The sequence below is a fragment of the Acomys russatus genome, chromosome 6 (genome assembly GCF_903995435.1).
Source record: "Acomys russatus chromosome 6, mAcoRus1.1, whole genome shotgun sequence".
NCBI lineage: Eukaryota > Metazoa > Chordata > Mammalia > Rodentia > Muridae > Acomys > Acomys russatus.
In genome coordinates, this window is record NC_067142.1 from 34327862 (window position 1) to 34346852 (window position 18991).

The 18991-nt window shown below is 48.0% G+C and overlaps 1 protein-coding gene across 1 annotated transcript in view; it reads right to left on the bottom strand.

Annotated features, from left to right (window-relative positions):
- The window catches only part of Lgr6 (leucine rich repeat containing G protein-coupled receptor 6), a 120912-nt gene that overhangs the window by 19697 nt on the left and 82224 nt on the right, over positions 1–18991 (bottom strand). The window contains exon 6 of the mRNA XM_051147460.1: positions 15925–15996. Within this exon, the coding sequence (XP_051003417.1) occupies positions 15925–15996 (72 nt within the window). The remainder of the gene's footprint in view (positions 1–15924; positions 15997–18991) is intronic.

Below are 18991 nucleotides of genomic sequence, written 5' to 3' on the forward strand. Positions count from 1 at the left end.
ATGCCAAGTTGGCCAGAAGGAGGGAAAGCAAGCAAGCTTTCTAATATACTAAATGTGTAAAACTTTTAACAGTTTATTATTTTTTCAAATTGAAATTTATATACTCAGGCTCTCTTATGTCCATTATCCTACAGAAAATCCCATACCTGTGTATGAGATATTTGTACAGCAATACTCATAATAGCATTCATTCTCTTAGGCAATGTGACCCATAAGCAATCACAGCTTCATCTTTTTCACTCCTTCAAAGGACTTTTTGGTTTGTGCCCTTGGGCAGCAATGATAGGGGAAAGTGGGGAGAGGTGGAGCAGGCTGGGGGCTAATTTTATTTCTATCAGAAAAGACGCAGAACTGCCCTTGACAAGTAGACAAACCCAGGTGATGCCTGCAGAAAGAGGGGGTGCTTGAGAGGGAGAATGAAGAACAATGTTTGCTTCCTATCTCCTTGCCAGTGGTGTGGCTCCCCTTTTTACAGCTCCCGTCATTGCTTCCTGGGAAGAGGTTCACAGGAGTTTCAGAAAGGTTTGCCTGGTTGTGTGTGACAGGATCCCCCACCCCCACTCAGAAGTGCAACAGCCTTCAGAAGAGACAGCAACTTTCAAAAAATTAGCTTCAGTTTTTGTACTCAGTAGCCAATGAATTCACGTATGCATAATGTGCCTGATTTGGTGGTTGGGAGGTCTTGATGCCTCCAAAATTCTCTTTCTGGGGTACATGGTCCCCAGCTTTGGACTGACACTCCAGGTGTCAGTCCCATGAATGTCTCCTGACCCTTTCAGGAAAGACCCTAAGTGCATCTTTTCAGCATTTTAAAGCTATCCCTGCCCCGACAACTTTAATGTCTGTTCAAGGCCACATCAGGGGGACTATGTGGAGGTCTTTTAATTGCAAAGTAGTTTGGCAAAGTTTTGTAGATAAGTACCATGTTAACACAGAGATAATGACAGGCTCTTCTGCACAGGAGGGTCATTACACTTAATAGGCCACAAGTAGAGCCAGAAACACAGTCTGGAAGGCCAGAGGAGCAGTGACAAGAGTCTGGCAGTCAGTGAGCTAGATAATTGTCCCCCTTCACACACATATTAATTACCCATTACCCTCAGACTGCCCTGTTGATCTTGGGCGATTATATCAGAAAACCTCTTCTGCATTGTTCCATCCTTTAGGAAGCCAGACACTTTGGTTTCCCGTGTATCACAGTTTGATTTGCTCACAGAGATGCTCCCACAGGCTGTGTGAGTGTGAGGGCAAGGCTGTGGGCCAATGGGACAGGGCAAGATGACTGAAAGCAGAGGTACTGAGACTGGAAACAAGGGGTCCTTTTCTAACTCTGGGGTTCTTAGAGTCCTACCAAGGGCTGCACAAGCCACCTGGTGCAGCAGGTGAGGGGTGCTGAGGGAACAGGCATCAGGGGAAAGACAGAGACACTCTTTTTGGTCTTCAACTCCATAAATGTCTCATCTTCGCATCTCAGTGTTTCACAACCCAGTGGCTCCCTTTTAACTTGGTTCAATTCCTTTAGGACTTTTCCATTATAGTCCCTGAAGAATTATATTTTCCATAAGTAACAAAGATGTTTCTTCACTCAAAAGACTTAATATTCCATTAGCGCTAACAAAAAGGATTACAGTGGTCTGGCCTGAGAACCTGTGGCAGCCATCGACTCCCTCTACCTAGAATAACCTTCCTGCCCCTGCCTGCCCCCAGATGTTAGTATGCTCTACTTACTTCACCCAGGTTCCTCCCTGAATTATTCTCTTCAGAGACGCCTTCTCTGACCAGTGTATTTCAAACAACACAAACTGTCGCTTTGCCTTTGCCCCTACAACCCACCTCTAACACTTCTAAGTTTCTCCTATCATAACGAGGCATCACATAACTGGTTCCTTGTCACATCTCAGGGTTTCAAAATCAAGTGTCTCCTTTTAACTTGGCTCCCTTTCTTTAGGAATTCTCAACCCTTGCCCACAGAGAATTACATTTTTCATAAGGAGCAAAGATGTGCCACTCCAAAGACTTGCCTGGCCTTGTCAATGGTAGTGACCGATACAAGATAGACACAATACCATGTGACCGGATCCGAAGTCATAAGAGCCTTGCAGCCTCTGCCTTCGCAACCTAGGAATCCTCACAGCACCTTGTAAGGGAGCTAGCCTGGACTCATGAGTGGTGAACTCTAGGAAGAGGACGAGCTGCCAGTCAGCGGTGAGGCTTCCACTAAGTGGTGAGGCTGTGGTAGACCCTCCAGCCCTCTCTGAGTCTCCTGAACAAGCCCAGGGAGCCCAGCCAAGCCATGAACTCATGAGAAATAATAAGGTGTTATTTTAGGTCACTACGTGGAGTGATTTTTATGACACAAGAGACCTCCTGCTTTCTTTGCCTTCGTGGAACTTATTGGCACATGACATTTATTTTCTTCCCACCCAACTGGAACAAAAGCTCCCTGAATGCAAGAGCTCTGTCTGTTTCAAATTTTAAACACTGGAATAATATCATAGAGCAGGACCTCAACAAGTATGTGTTGAATGAGTAATTGAAAAGCTCTAAACAAGCTTATTAATAAAAAAAAAATCAATGAATTCATGAGAATTCAGGGTATTTAGAGGCATATTCTTGACTTTTTGTGTATGTGTGGATGTCAAAATAACACAAGATACGCTGGAGTAACCATGTTAGTGTTACCCGGAGCACAGAGACCATGGGATGTGTCCTGGGTGGCTTTGCTCTCATAGAGCTCTTATATAGCTCATTGGACCCAAGTCCAGGCTGCCAGATTGAGTGGTTCCAGTTCTCCTTGGCAGTTTCTGGTCAGGAACTTTGCCAGGAGTAGACAGACAGTGAGGAAAAGGCATGTGGGAAAAGGCATGTGGACTAGACGGCTATTTTTATAGAGAAATGTGGGAGAAGAAAGATTGTACAAATGCCTGAAAGAACTCTGTAGACTCCATACCAGCGAGGTAGCTGTGTTTGAGTGTTGATATAGCTATAGTGACCTGGGAAGCTGCCTAACTCTGTCTTTGTTTCGGTGCCATGTAGATGGAGCCTGGCTCTGCTTGTTCAGAAACTGTGCCCTCGCAACTCTCTCTGCACTCGATGTATTCAACTCAATGCACTAGACATGTGTCTCTATATGTCCCTAAATTACATGAAGGATTCTGCTGGGCAGAGCGGGAAACAGTGAGATGGAGCAAAGCACAAGACAAGATGCGCCCCCTCAGTATGCTGCCACAGGTCCTGGAGAGCACACAGAGCATCAGGACTGTCGCAGATGTGCGGCGGAGAGACCACATCTGGAGGACTTTATGGGAAGGGGACACGTGAACTAGGTTTGAAGAACACAGTTCAGAGGAGATGCATATTTTGGAGAGAAGTAAGCGGCTTAGCTCAACTGAAGAAATGGAAATATTGAGAGGGGAGGGACACTCTTGCTCATGAATTCCCACACACTATCCCTGCCTTCGGGCCATGGATGGATGGACCAACACCTAATGAGCGCTCACCGTGGCACTCCAGCTGAAAGAGCTCCATCCTGCAACAGTCTGGAGAGGTGGATTCTCTTCCTACGCCCATTTTTCACTTAGGGGTGGGGTAAGTGAGAAAACACACCTGTCGCTCAATCATCAGTATTTAACAACTGGCTGGCAGAAATCACTGCCTAGTAGCCCAAATCCCTTGTCCCTTTCCTCAATAACCATACTGTCCAGTACCAGAGCCACCTAGCCACATGTGGCTATTCAGTTATAAGTAAACAAAATTTCAATCTCAGTTCAGTAGCCACATCTCAAACATTCTAGCAATGTACGGTGGGTAGCTATTGTAGTAAAAATGCAGATGTAGAACATTCCTTTCATTGCAAGAAATTCTATTGAATGGTCTAGCAGAAGGAATAGCTAAAAACATAGCTAGAGTATATTTCCCAGCCTCTCTTGCAGTAGGCGTGACTACATGACCATATTCTTCCCCAAGAAGGTAGGTAGAAATTTTATCTGCCATTTATATCCCTGACTTTTATAAAAATAGCTGGCTTTTTTCCTCCACAGTCTGTTTACCTTTTCACCAGCTAAATGCTACAGGGATGGCAAGAGCCCCGGTTCCTGAGTCACCATATGGAGGAAATGCCACATGCCAAAAAGAAATATTCCGCTAGGGCTGCTACATAATCCAGAAAAACAAACAAACAAACAAACAAACAAACACCAGCCTCTCTACTATGAGCCATTAGACACATCTTGGTCTATTTGTTTTTGGTTTTGGTGTTTTCGAGACAGGGTTTCTCTGTGTAGCCTTGACTGTCCTGGACTCCCTTTGTAGACCAAGCTGGCCTCGAACTCACAGCGATCCGCCTGCCTCTGCCTCCCCAGTGCTGGGATTAAAGGCGTGTGCCACCACCACCAGGCTATCTTGGTCTATTTGTTATAGCTACTTAGCCTGTCTTAACACATTCAGTTTCACAGCCAGGATTTGAACCCTGGTGGTTGGAGTCTGGAGTCTACACTCCTAACTACTACACATCTGCCAGAAAGAACTTTTTAAAATGCAGAGCTGACTCTGTGGATCTCCTTTATTTAAAAGTCTAAAAAGGCTTTCAGGAAAAAAAAAAAAAAAGAAAGAAAGAAAGACAAAATAAAGTCCAAAATCCTTAACGGGCTCCAAGGCCCTTGGCCAATCTTTTGCTTCGTGTGCATTTCAACCCTACATGTATTTTCATATTTCTTTGGTCTTGCCTGGACCACTTCTGCCTGGAATGCTCTTCCTCTACACTCTCAGCTATTGAAGTATTAGTCATCCTTTGAAATTGGGTTCAAATATACCTTCCTCCACGGACTCAACCTCATCCCTACAGTTAGAATGAATCACTTACTCTCTCTCAGCAGTTTTCTGGTGCTTTCTTCCTCAGCATGCAAGACATTCATTGGTGATGATGGTGCCTTGGTAATAATAGTAATTACTGCATAAGGTTTGTATGTATTGATCCATTCGATTCCCACCATTTCCTTTGAGGTAGGCACTATTGTTGCCACAGATAGGAGACTGAACACAGAGTTGGCAATCACTTGGCAACAGCTCTGCAGCTTGTGGTGGAATAGCTGGGATTGAAGCCCAGGCAGGTCAAAAATCACAGTGAGGTGTGTGTGTGTGTGTGTGTGTGTGTGTGTGTGTGTGTGTGTGTGTGTGTCCCTGACCCCTCTCCCGTACCTCCATGAGGCTGGAAGCTTGATAAGGTCAGGGAGCTCCTGGGTGCTATTTTGCTTGGATCCCCTGCAGCCCCGGTATAGGGCTACATATATGAATATCTATTATCAATGATTATCATTTGAGCCCATTGCACAAAGACCACATGATGGAGACTCCTTTAGCCTTTGTGTTTTAGGGCAGCATACAAGAAGCCATAGCTTAGTCTAATCCTTATGACGCCTTATGCTGCTGCTTCGTCTCCTTCTTCTTCTCCTCCTCCTCCTTCTTCTTTTCTTCTTTTTCTTTCTCTGTGTATGTAGCCTTGGTTGGCCTGGACTTTTTTTGTAGACCAGAATGGCCTCAAACTCATAGAGATCCACCTGTCTTGGCCTCCTGAGTGCTGGGATTAAGGGCTTGTTGCCACCACGCCCAGTGCCCTATGCTTCTTAAAGAAAACTCCTCCACAGGTCTATGGCTTTTTAGTCTGTTATCTTTAATAGTCCCTAGAATCAGCCAGAAGCCCAAGAAGAGTTCACTGTTCTGTTTGCCTCTTGAAGGAGCTAGAAGCAGATGGGGAAGCATTAAGGTTAAAGGGAAGTCATCCCCATCTCCATCTGGAGCTTGTTCTGGAAGCTGCAGCTGCAGCTGCCCCATGCCTAATCTTCCCCTTCATCTGCTGAGTAGTTTTCAGCCAAATCCAGTCAAACTGATGGCAAGCCCACGTGCTTGGTCAGAGCATCTCAGAAGGCTTGCCCAAACCCAAAGCTGACTCAGTCCTCTCCTTTCCAATTGTAGAGTGTCCAGCTCCTTAGGTCCCTGGGGAGCCTCGCTGTGGGTCAGTGGGCACAGCTCGTAGGATTTCACACGTCTTCTTTTTATCGATGAGGAAACAGGGGCTTGGAGAGAAAAGGTAGGTTGCAGGGATTCTCAGAGGCAGATCTTGAACTCAGGCCCTTTGGCCACTGGCTTACAACACTTTCTCAAGTACCCAGAGTTGGATCCTGCAAAGACGATGAACAACAGGGCTCGGAGAGAATGGGAAAGATGAAGAGTGGCTGGGGAAGGTTCTAGATTTCCTTTAGGTATTCATAAACATGCTGCAGCCAAGTGAGTATTAGGTAGAGGCTGTGTGTTTGTGAGTTGTCCGAGTGAGTAGGAAATGGTTGCGCTTTCATTAACCAACAAGATCACCTTGACCAAGTCACCTGACTTCCCCACTCTGCTTCTCTTCCTGAGGTGGAGAACGGCCGTTGCAGAACATGGCTCTGTTCGCCTGGCACAGGGTAGCTGATCAAAGAACGCCAGTGCCTTTTGAGTCCTCCTTTCCTAGACACTGACCGCACACGGGGCAAACACTTTCTTCATCACACACTACAACTGTTGGTAGACCAGTTGCTCTGTCTACTTCTTCATAGCAATTAAGAGAGATGAATTACATTAATTGGGTTTCCACTTACATTTTATTATCAAGACTAATATTTATGTTTATTACCAGATCTCAGATAAGGGCACATGGGGAGATGTAAGCGAGCCTGACTCCACAGTATGAGACACAATGCACAGGCATTTGAGATAGACTGTAAACTCCCAGCTGCTTTATCTCCCAAGGCCTGGAATGAAGGCGAGCGAGCACAGTGAATGCATGTCTTAACTGCTCTTCCTATACTGCGGATGGAACACCTGTCTTTAATCTTGCTACACGTGCATGGTGCAGATGACTGCAGAGCCAGGAACCAACACTTTATGACTAATAGCATTGTTTTACCTTCTAAACAGCCTACATAAAAGGCCACCCATTAATAACTGCGGCAATTAGTAAAATTGTCATCAGTTTCTATTGAAAGACACAGACACGCCTTCCTCCCACCTACACGCTCTTCCTCGCCAGCACACATTCAGAATATACCTGAAGCAATAGCAGGCTGGTGTTTTAACAACAGAAGCTGGTCTCCAGCGCTGAGAGTGCTTGTTTCCCTGAGCTAATGAAACACCTGGGATGGCAGAAGCCTAGGCTTGGAAAGGAGATGAAAGGCAGCATTCTAATCAGCAGCCTCCCCTCCCCCGCCCAGCAGGAAATCAACTCCAAGATTCTGGTCAGGTGGGGGATCCAGTTTTTGCTTGGACTGTCCCCAGTGGTAGGGCACTCACTGAGTTTGCTGGCTGTCCAGTGCAGCCACTGTGGGGCTAGCCTACACACTCCCTCCCCACCTCCCTTAGCTCTTACTGCTGGCTGGAAGTCCACACATCCCATGCAGCTCTAACAAAGGGGAGCATCACACCCAAGGTGTATCCCTGGTTCTTTGAGTCACATTTTGTGATTCCTCAATCACCTCCCTCACCTAGGAAGGTCCTTGTCACTCCAAAGATAAGATACCCAGAACAGATCTGGTTTTGATCAGATCCCTGAGACAACGCTGGATCGCAGGGCCCTGCCAATGTAGAACACCCGGAGGCTCCAAGTATGCCCGACCTCAACAGAATGTAGAGGATGAGGGGCCATTCATTGCAGAGAGCAAGGCCCACATCCAGGGCATGGCAGTAGGTTAGAGCATGGGACATCTGTGGTAGCTACTGGGCTATGAGGACTGACTAGGGGACACCTAATTCTGAAACTCAGGGATGACATCTGGGCTGGAGTTATCAACAAACGCACAGTATTAAAGGCTAGGAGACCAGCTGGGAACTCTGTGCAGCATCTACATAGAATGAGCCCCTGGGTGTGACATCCTTAAGGCCTTGGAATCCTGACGCACACTGTGTGAGCAGTACAGTACATCAGTGGTCCATTTAAAGGCGCTCAAGACTTCTGGGTCCGAATCCTTTAGTGTCAGAGATGCTAACCTGTTTCTATGGAGCCTGCAATGGTTCTGGCACATGGAAGAAGCTCGGTATTCGTAGGATGACTGAGTACACGGCAACAAAAGCAAAAGGAGTGGGGATAATTGATTCTTTCCAGCTCTTCCTTCCTACAGATATGCCAGTCTTCAACATCTCCGGTTCCTCTCTGTGGCATCTGTTAAGGATCCCTGGTGGAGCTCTCCTCCCCGTGACCTCCCATCCTTCTCCATTCCAGACGAGCTGGCTGGGGTTCCCAGGGGGAGTGAGGGGTGGAGTGGAAGTTCAGTGCCAAAGTTTTTGCTTTCTTGCCAGCAGGGAGGAAGGGGCAGCAGAGACAGCAGGCGACCTTGGCTACCCCTGACGCCAGGGCAATGGGAAAGGGAATGCTGTCCTGGGAAGAACTATTAATAACTCGTCATGGTCACAGAACGCAAGACAAACTCATTGGGCAGCTCAATTTTCTGCCTGTTAAAAGTCATTAGTGGTTCTGTGGGGGAAGCCAGAAAAAAAAAGTTTTATATGGAACAATAAATTCCTCTATAAGCCACAGAAGCCCACAAATTTGCAGCTAATAAACCCACAAAAGTAAGATGATTAAGAACGTGAGGGGAAGGAGTTCCTTGATACCCTGCCTCAAGAGGCCCTGTGGTCTGAGGAGCTGACATGGGGCCAAGGGCCAAGAAGCCTGCTTTCTGGTCCTGCCTCTTAACTAGCTGCAGCCTTAGCTAAGTCATCTACCTTCTGCCTCAATTTGTCCATTTGTAACCAGAGGTTGCACAGTTCCTGCCTGTTTTCCTCAACAACTCGTGGCGGTGGGGCAAGAAATGAGATGTGAGGAGAACTAGCTATTGAGAAGAAATTCTAATTCTCCTAAATATAAGAAATTAATGGTAGAACAGGGATAAGCTAGGCATGGGGGCTCACAGCTGCAATCCCAGCATTCTGGGAGACTGAGGCAAGAGGACTGCCATGAGTCTCAAGTCAGCCTAGACTATATAGACAGACCCCATTGTGGGCCCTTGTCTGCAGACGGAGGAGCCACTCCCTCCTGGTAAGTTTAGAGTCAGTGGACCCCCTGCTGATAACAACCCACAGGACCAGAATGTGTTAAAAGATTAGTTCCTTGCAGACCCTACCCACACAAAAGGTGTCAAAAGCTGGTTCTTGGAAGGAAACACATCAAAGGTGCCCTGGAGACAAGCCCCTGGAAGTGTCCTGTGAGTGTCTCCTGCTATTCAGGTACCCTTGGTTTAAAAACCCAGAGGTTGCTGGGATGTGGTAGTGCACGCCTTTAATCGCAGCACTCAGGAGGCAGAGGCAGGCAAATCGCTGTGAATTCAAGGCCAGCCTGGTCTACAAAGTGAGTCCAGGACAGCCAAGGCTACACAGAGAAACGCTGTCTAAAAAACAAACAAACAAACAATAACAACAACAAAACAACCCAGAGGTTGGAGGTTTCCACGCACTCCCCATTTTTCCCTCTGTAGCTCTCTGTCCTTGCCTTTCTTTTACTACTAAGCTTAGTGAATTAAAATCTAGTTCTTTGACTCTTGACTGCCTTTATTTTAATCAAGCACGGTTGGTTATCTAGCCTTTCACAAGCCAGAGGCTCTCTTCCCCTTCTGGAAGGGACAAGGATTCTCACTGTCTCAACCCCAGCTGAACATGGCTGCCCTGCGTAGAAGGCCTTCTTCGTGGCCGCTTCTCAGGACAGAGCCTTCTTCAGCTAGCCTCCAGAAGGCTGAAGAAAACTATGACCAGATTCTCAGCCCAGCCTCCCAGAGAAAGGAACCTACACCCATCTTGGGATAAAAAGAACAGAAACTAGTGAAGTGACCTGACTTGCCTTGGGATACAAAACCTGAAATGCACACGCTGCGCAGCTTAGCAGGTAAAGGTGACTGCCACCAAGCTAACTGAGTGGAGCTTGTGACCCAGGAACCACATGGTAGAAGGAGGGAACCTATAAGCCCTGCGAGTTGTCTTCTGACCTGAAAATGCACATTTGTACAGACACACACACTCTAAAAAAAAAAAAAAAAGTAATAAAATTAAGAAAAAAGCAAAGAAGGAAGGAAGGAAAGGAAGGAATCAGGACAAGTGGATATGGTGACACATACCTGTAATCCTAGCACTTGGGAGGCTGGTGTAGGTAATTGTAAGTTCAAGGCCAGCCTGGGTTACATAGCAAGATCCTGTTGAAAGAAAGGCAGGAAGAGAAAGAAGCAAGAAAGAAAAAGGTCAGCAAAATTCATTTAGACCTCTGCTCATCCTCTGTCATGGAGCTTTGCCAGCAGGGAGCCATAGCTCTGAACTGTATTTCCCAAAAGACATGCCCAACTCAGTCCTAACGGTTGGCGCCTACAAAGGAGACGGTGGATACAGCACCTTTGCAGAAAGAAGAATCTAGTGAAAGATCCAGATGTCAACTGGGATTATCAGGCCAGGTCCTGGATCTAGTGATAAGAATTTTTATAAAAGAAAGCATGAATAAAGCTTTGTGAGGATGGAAGATGGGTCTCTAAAGCAGGGCGTGGCCAAGGATTGCCAACAGCCATCAGATGAGAGGAGCAAGGCAGAGACTATAGACGGCCTGAGACCCTACAGAGGTGACCAGTCCTGCCAACCCCTTGACTTTGAACTTCTGACCTTTAGAGCTGTGGAAGAATACATTGCTGTCTTGTTAAGCCACCGAGTTTGTGGTAGTTTGTCGCGGCAGCCACAGGAAACTAATACAGTAGTCTTGTCCTGAGTGCCTGAGAACTCTGATTCATCAGAGCGATGAGTCATAGGAAGGAGCACCGGGAAATGACACCTCCGGGGAGCACCTTCCCTGCCTCCTTCAGACGCACTCCAGCCAACATAAGTGGCAAGTAGGAAAGAGAAAGCCAACATAAACTCGGCACTTATGGCACTCCCGAGCACGGCTGAGTCGCCTCATTTAATGTAGACTTTGCAATGTCCCTCAAGTTGTAAAATGTTGGCTTCGTCCTCTACTTGTGACAGCTAAAGCTTTGGAGAGGTCAGGCTACTTGAACATGCCATGCGTGTCGGTGTCGGGATTTGAATCCAAGTCTGCTGCTTCAAGTGTAATCCTTGATCTTCTAAGCCCTGGAAGAATCCTGGTGGAGATCTTCCTGAGGTTCTGTCGCAGACAGACGGCTGATGGTCAGCCCCGCACCGAGGAGCGGCCAGACATTTGCAGGGCCAATTCCAAGCGAGTTGAGAGTGAAAACTGTTTTTATTTGTGGTTTCAAAGACAAAGAGACAGGAGTGCATTTTCTAGCCACAGTTACTGTTGAAGCAAGAATGCCCTTTGGAAATGTCACCGGGACGTCAGTAGAGGAGATGCACAGATTGATGGGAAATGCATGGTTCTGGGCTTTAAGGTGGAATTCTATAAACTCCCTCCCTGTCCGGCTCATTTCCCAGCCCCATGTTGAATGCTGGTCCTGATTAGGGAGGGAGCTGAGCCAGGAGGCTTCTGTTCTCACTCAGGCTCCGAATCTCTTCCAGAGGGAAATGTCCAGCCAGCTCAGGCTCCACTTGGGCCGGATTTGTTTAACAAGGTCATAACAAGGCCCAGAGATCACTGCCTAGGCTTGAAGAAGAGGATGCCATTTTTTAGAGAGTCCTAGCCTACACCCACACTCACTCTGGGCTCTGCTAAGGTGCAGGCATCAAGTTCCCAGACATGGGGAGTAAAGGTGGGGGGATGGAATTGGGGTTCCCAGTCCTATCTCCATGTTTATTAACTACTCAGGACTGGGAATACTGTTGGTCTTCAGTCTGGCATAGCTCCCTGTGTCCCGCAAGTTCCTATGATTGACCAAGGTGCCTTTGCACTTGGTTTCATGGAGAATCTTCTGTACCTTTTTTATTGTTCCTAATCTGGATCGTCATCATCATCATCATCTCAACCTATATACCTACGGAGTCCTGGAACTGACTTGAGGGTCTAACGTGTAAAGAGGGCACTGTAGAAATGGATGGTTTAGGCCATCTTTATTTTAGAATTTCCCCAAAGTGGTGGTCATCCTCACCATGGGAGACCAAAAGCCTGTGGATGAAAGACCAAGCAAGTCTGGTCTGCCTGAGGCTAAGGCTTCTTAGCAAGGGTTGGGATGGTGACGACCACACTGGGGGAAGCATCCCGTCTGCCGCCAGACTCCTCAGAGTGCTATAAGGTTTGTTCTTTTGTTTGTTTGCTGTTTTTTGTTTTTGTTTAGCTTTGGCTATCCTGGACTTGCTCTGTAGACCAGGCTGGCCTTGAACTCACAAAGATCTGCCTGCCTCTGCCTCCCCAAGTGCTGGGATTAGAGGCAGGTGCCACCGTGCCTGGTGCAAGCTTTGATCTTAAGAGCTGTGTAATTCCGCCCAGCAACAGAGGGCAGGACAGAGCCCCATCCAAGACTCCACCCAAAGCTTCTTTAGAATAAAGAGTGTATGGTATGTGACTTACATGTCCCTTTCCTGTTTTGTTTTGTTTGAGATTGAGTCTCATGTAGCACAGGCTAGCCTTGAACTCCTGAGCTTCTTGCCTCTACCTTCTGAGTAGTGGGATTATAAGCATGTGCTACCACGTTCAGCTGTAGTAGCCTCTTGTGCAAGTGAAGAAAGCAGGGGGGCACGGGGCGGGGGGAGGAGCAGGGAAACGGCAGGAGTGAGAGCATGTGCTTTTGCCAGTCCAGCCTATGGCAGCAGAACTGGCATCCTGGTCTTCATTGCTGAGAGCCTGAGAGAAATTGGGTTACACAGGTGCGTCTTGTGGGTCACATCTCTGCTGTGCTGATATGAGAAGGGTGGTCTCTATGGAGAGAGGATGGTGGCAGAGGACGTGAGCTGGGTTGTGTGTACTGCATGTGCCTAGTTCGGGAGCCTGTGTGGCCACGCATGTACGTGCTCGCACCTGGCTCCTCCTCCCAGGTGGTAAAGCTGGGGGGCTGCTCTCCCTCTGCAGAGGAGAAGGCTGCAGAGGAGCCAAACACAGCTTGAGCCAAACCACAGCCTGGGCTGCGGGGGTTTGATCTTCTCTCCACTGCCAGAGATGAGAGAGGTCTAAGTGGCAGAGATTTACAGGGCCCGAGGGAAAAGTGCCCTTCCAGCAAGAAGTACACATGAAAGCTCCCGAATAATAAGCAAGGCTGCCGACTGAGCCAATTATGCAACAATTAAAAGACTTGACTATCGTTTCTTTCCCCTTTCATTCTCCCAGCCACTCCTCCTCCTCCACATCTGCCTTCCCCTGCAGGCTCCCCAAGAAAATGCTCTGGGGGAACAGAAGAGAAATAACATACTCCCCCCCCCCTTGTTTAATTGGAGATCAAAAGTTGGAAAGACTTGCTCTTCAAGGGTGGGGAGGAAATGGGATGTCATAGAAATGAAGCCTCAGACTGAGGAAGGGTTGGGGGAAGAAAACAGGAGAGCAAGGGCAGGGTCCTGTATATCTGCCAGTCTCTGTGACAACTTTATACAACCCGGTGGCATTACGATATAGATTAGAAAATGAAGAGTTCTAGGCAAATGGCTGAGCTCACACAGCTGGGAGGACTGGCAGTAAGGGCTTCAGGCTGCTTGGTGCCAAGGGATTAATCACTGGGCCTTTCTGCCTCCACACTGTAAAGACTGGAGGACTTGTCCTTGTCTCTCGGTCTTGGCTTTCCCATCTGCAAGGTGGGCATAGCCCGGGGGCCTGCTGTGTTGAGGCCAAGATAGATGAAAGAGACAGTGGGTACTTAGCGGCAGGACTGCTCTATAACTCAGCCAGCAGCGGCTGAGCCAAACGCCCCGCATGGCAAGACAGTGGCGAATTGAGAAAGAGTTAGGCAGTGTGCCCCAAAAGTGAAGAAACAGCTGCTTGCTGGCTTTTTTGAGGTGCCAACCCACACTCAGTATCTGTGGCCCAATCCTCACCTGACTTCCCTGCAGAGCTAAATAGCCCCACACTCCAGGGTAGACAGCTATGCCCTGCTGTTGCACCGTGACTCCCAGCAACACTTGGGAGCTGGGCTTCTCTAGGAAGTCTCTAGAAATCCTGCACACAGTAGGTTCACTCAACTCACATTTGACCAGGTGATAAGAAAACCAGGCACTCTCCTAAGGCCTCTGTTGTCTCAACACTCTAATGTGCCCTGTTCACACTTGGGAAGATCACCTTGAGAGGAACTACGAAGCCTTCCTGGGAAGGAACTTTCTCTTATGAAGACTTCAAGGACTAGACTGGCCTGTTCTCACTGTCCAGCCATCAATGACAGCTATGGAGGAGGAACACACGGTCGAAGCCTTGAACAGCACTAGAAACAGTTGGGGACGTTCCTGAGTCCCAGGCTGCTTCCTTGGTATACAGTTGGCCAAAAAACCTAGATGCCAGGAGAGCTGAGCCCAGCTCTACCATTTCTCCTGCTATATAGCAAGCACAAGAAAGCAGCCATGTTCCTAGGAATCAGATCCACAGGAAGTAACATGTGACCTAGGCATGAGTCGCTCATCTGTTTCCCCACACTACCACAGATCCCGTAGCCAAGGCCTCTTGGGGTAGACTTTACATAGTGGTTTTTCCCAACATGTTGCTTGCCTGTCACAGCCCATCTTCCAGAATCTCATCCTCTGCTGCTTTGGAAAGACTCCCTCACCTCAAAAGAAACGAGGAAGGAGGGGGTAGAAAGTGGGGGCTCATTTATGCCTGGGGAAGAGATTCAAGAAGAACTGTGATCAACTCCTGATATCATGGGCCTTTCCCCATCCTCGGTGCCTCACGCTTGTGGTAACCTGGGGCCATCCTCTCCTACAGCCACCAGCTCCATGCCCTGCACCAGGTGGCTGTGGCAGCCAGTTCTCTCAGGGGAGCTAAAGACTCCAGCTGGCATGACCAGTCACTCTTTCAGAGCCTGGCCGATTGCTCAGTGGGGCCCACTCAGCCCACTCTGCAGGGGCTGGCGGGCCTCCAGAGGAAGTGATGGGAGGGCTTGGGTGCATTCTGTCTTTAACTGAATTCCTGGATGATGATGTGTGAATAATATGGCTTTTTGAGAGTCAACAGCTTGGGTGCTTTTTATAGGCAGGCTGTAGCACTGAATGGGCCATTTCCCCATTAATCATTTAGCTAGTTAGATCAGCTGGCGAACAGTCCTGACATTATTCTGTGGTATTCCTCTCCCTTCTGTTGGCAGCCACTCTTTTTTTTTTTTTTTCTTAATTTATTCTTGTTACATCTCAATGTTTATCCCATCCCTTGTATCCTCCCATTCCCCCCCCCCCATTTTCCCATTATTCCCCTCCCCTATGACTGTTCCTGAGGGGGATTACCTCCCCCTATATATTCTCATAGGGTATCAAGTCTCTTCTTGGCTACCTGCTGTCCTTCCTCTGAGTGCCACCAGGTCTCCCCCTCCAGGGGACATGGTCAAATGTGAGGCACCATAGTACGTGAGAAAGTCATATCACACTCTCCACTCAACTGTGGAGAATATTCTGACCATTGGCTAGATCTGGGAAGGGGTTTAAAGTTTACCTCCTGTATTGTCCTTGGCCACTCTTAAACAGACATCAAAACTGCCATCAAGTCAGCCCTAGCCCCACCCCCAAGCTTTATGGTCTCCAATCGTTGTGTCCTCATTCACTGACTTCTGTTAGCTGTTTTCATCTCTATGCATTAAGGGATGTCTCTGCTGGCGGGGGCCCTGCAGTCCCACTTCCTGGCCTACCCAGAGCATCTTGTACCCACCCGAAGAGGGGGGAAGGAATTCTCCCTGAGTGACATCTCAGAGAAAAGTCCCAGGATGGGCACCTGGGTGACAAGGGCTCGGATCATATCCTGCTGGCCCTTCCTAAGCCCACATCCCGACTCTAGTCACAGGTGCCATCACCACCACCCAGCAGGCTACGGCTTATTAAACAGGATCCCCCACTCACAGTGTCTCCAGGTTGTGCAGCCCCTCGAAGCTGTGGGTCCCCACATACTGGATGCGGTTGTTATGCAGATGCCTGTGTGGGAAGGAGAGACACGTCAGAGTGTGTGGCACAGCCTCAGGGCCAGGGCAGATGAGTGTACACAGCAAGCAGGAGTCGCAAAGTGGAGGCAGAAGCACAAACAGAATGACCCCAGCGCTCTAACCCCTTTTCTCCAGGGACGAGCAAACCAGCCAAGACCCATTTCTGAAGCCACAGCTGCCAAGGCAGCATTAACCACAGGCTAGCTACCTTTTTGCCTTCCTAGTGAAGAAACCAGGAAGAGGAAAACCCTGGGCCAAGGCTACAGCAATCCCTGACTAAGCACTGGGATGCAGACCTGACGTCATAGGGGCTCACATCTGAGGCTTCTTCTCTGGCCCTGCTCTGTAGGACCCAGCCAGCCTGACTCAGTGGCCAGACGTTCTTAGGGGAGCCAACAGCCAACCGCTGCAGACAACATATAATTACGGGCTAAGCTTTGTTACAACTGGAGAGAGCTGTGGTCACCGGGAGGTTGCTGAGGCTGAGGGAGCAAGCGAGGCCTTGTAGAGCGGAGGTGGCAATCCTCAGCAGGGCTTTGCCAGGCAATGCACTTGAGCAGAGGAAAGGAATCCCAGGAACAGATGGGCGGCAGGAAGGTGCATGGGCTGTGCAGTGGGGCCTGGGTTTTGGCAAGAACGGTTGTGAGCAGAAAAGAGGGAATTTTGGGAGAGGTTCCCAAGGTAAATAGTTCACTGAAAAGTAAGACAAAACTCTCTTCTGCCCTCTCACAATTGATCAAAAATAACCAAACCAAACTCCACTCCACCTGAAGACGCACAAGGAGCAAAAAGTCAGGAAAGGCACACAGCCTTGTGTAGGTAACACTGTGGCCAAACACACAGTTCTGAGGTCTTTGTCATCCCTTTCCCCAGAGAATAAACTGGTGAGAAAACAAAGTCTGAGATTTCTGTCTTAAAAACAACATTTCTAACCTGTGAGAAGTAACTAAGTAAATATTCTTGTTTTGTTCTGTATTTGGTCATCCAAAGGGAGGGAGCAGGTGAAAGAGAAAGTGAAACAAAAGTTTCAGGCTACTCACAGACTGGGGAGCCAGAGGTGCTTGAAGCCCAGGGGCACTCGTGGCCAGAGGGAGTGAATCTCACACTTAAGACACTGTGGCGGGGGCAGCAGCACAGGTAGTCTCCCAAAAGACTGGCCATTACCTCTGAACATGCTGTCTCTTTTGCCCGCCCCACCAAGGTACAGAAAATGGCACAGAATCTACTTCTATGCACTTAACTGACACTACAGCTTGGAAGGGACAACCAATAGGGCCTAGAGATGATGTGTTGGACCAGAGCTTCGCTTCCTGAGTGTGCCAGAGAGAAGAAATCATGGGGTGACAAAGGGAGAAGGGGATTGTAAGGGACAGTGAAGTTTCAAGCCTTGAAGAAAATACAGTGAATGCTGGGTGTGGTAGTGAAAATCTGAAATTCCAGTATTTTGGAAGCAGAGGCTGGCAGATCAGGAGTTCAATGTTATTCTTGGCTATGTAGTGAGTTGGAGGCTAGCCTGGGCTACAGAAGACCCTGTCTAAATAAAAGGAAAGGAAAAAAAAAAAAAGATTACAATTAATGAAGAATAGACGAAAACTGATCACAATTACCTTCTGCTATAAAACAACCTAAATGACATTTCAAAGAAAACAAAAATTTAAGTGAGAGGAAAAATTACATTGTAGGTTAAAACTGGGACTCCAAACTGCATTTTTTATTTTTATTTATTTTATTTTTTTCCAAACTGCATTTTTAAAAAAAGGAACTAATCAATAGGCAGTTGTGAAAGTTGACTTGTATCAGAGAGAAAACTGGACACAGGGCTGGAGATGACTCAATAGAGAAGAAGACGTGCTGGCTCTTACAGATGACTGGGATTCAGTTCCCAGCACCCAAATCGGGTGCCTCAAACCCACCGGTAACTCCAGTTTCAGGGGATCTGACACCCTCTTCTGTCCTCTGTGAGCACTGCATGTGTGAAGGGCACATACATACCTTCAGGCACACACACGTATAAATGACACAAGAAAGATAAAGAAGGATAAAGAAAACTGGACACAATCAGGGTGGGCGTGGCAGAGTGAGACAAAGGTTACAACAGTTAAAAACCGATTCACGTGGGGTATGCTAGCAACTGAGGTTTCTCGAGGAAAGGATCCCCAACATGAGCCTGCAGATACAATAATACAAAAAGAATTCTCCAGAAGGAAGAACAGAGTCTCCCCTCAAAGGCGTCCATTGTTCTGGGAAAATTAGATGCAGAACTCTCGACACTGTGGCATATTTGAGCTACGCTGTAAAAGTTCAAGAATTTACAAACATCTTTGGGCAGAAAAGGGAACTCACTTAGGATGGGTAAGAAGCAGGCTGTCTGGCAGAGATATTGCTGAACCCTAGACTAGACCAAAGCCATCCAGCTAGATGGGGGAGGGCCACGAGTCTTGTGAAGCTCTGTCCTCCCATCCCTGCCTGTTCCACCAGGTCCCAGGATGGAAGACAGACCCTCTCCCCAATCCAAGGATCTCCGGTCCTGTAGGAAAACAACCCTTGCCCTCTGAGAATAAGTCTCCCCCCTTAGCAAGGCTGCTTAATTTTTCCTGTTTCTTTCATCCCTTCATCCCAGCTGCCACCAAATGTATTCTCCCTGCCCCAGTTTCTCAGACCCTCTCCCCTCTTTTCAGCTCTGGTCCAGATCATCTCACCTTTCTAGACCTCTAGCTCTCTCTCTCCTTTGAACTATCCATTCATCTCTGGAGCCCTGGCACCTGTAGTAGCCCTGCCAGGGACCTAGGTTAGCGCTTACAAGATGATGTACGTTACTAAAGACCAGCTGCTTAGTGTTTTTTGCTATTGCTGCCAGTGTGGGGAAAGGGTTCTGTACATGTCAGCGCAGCACCAGCACGCAGGCTCTGTGGGAAGGACCCTCTTTCCATCACACTTGTCTGCCATAGCTCCTGACAGGCCCACATCCACACCTTACGTTTTTTCTG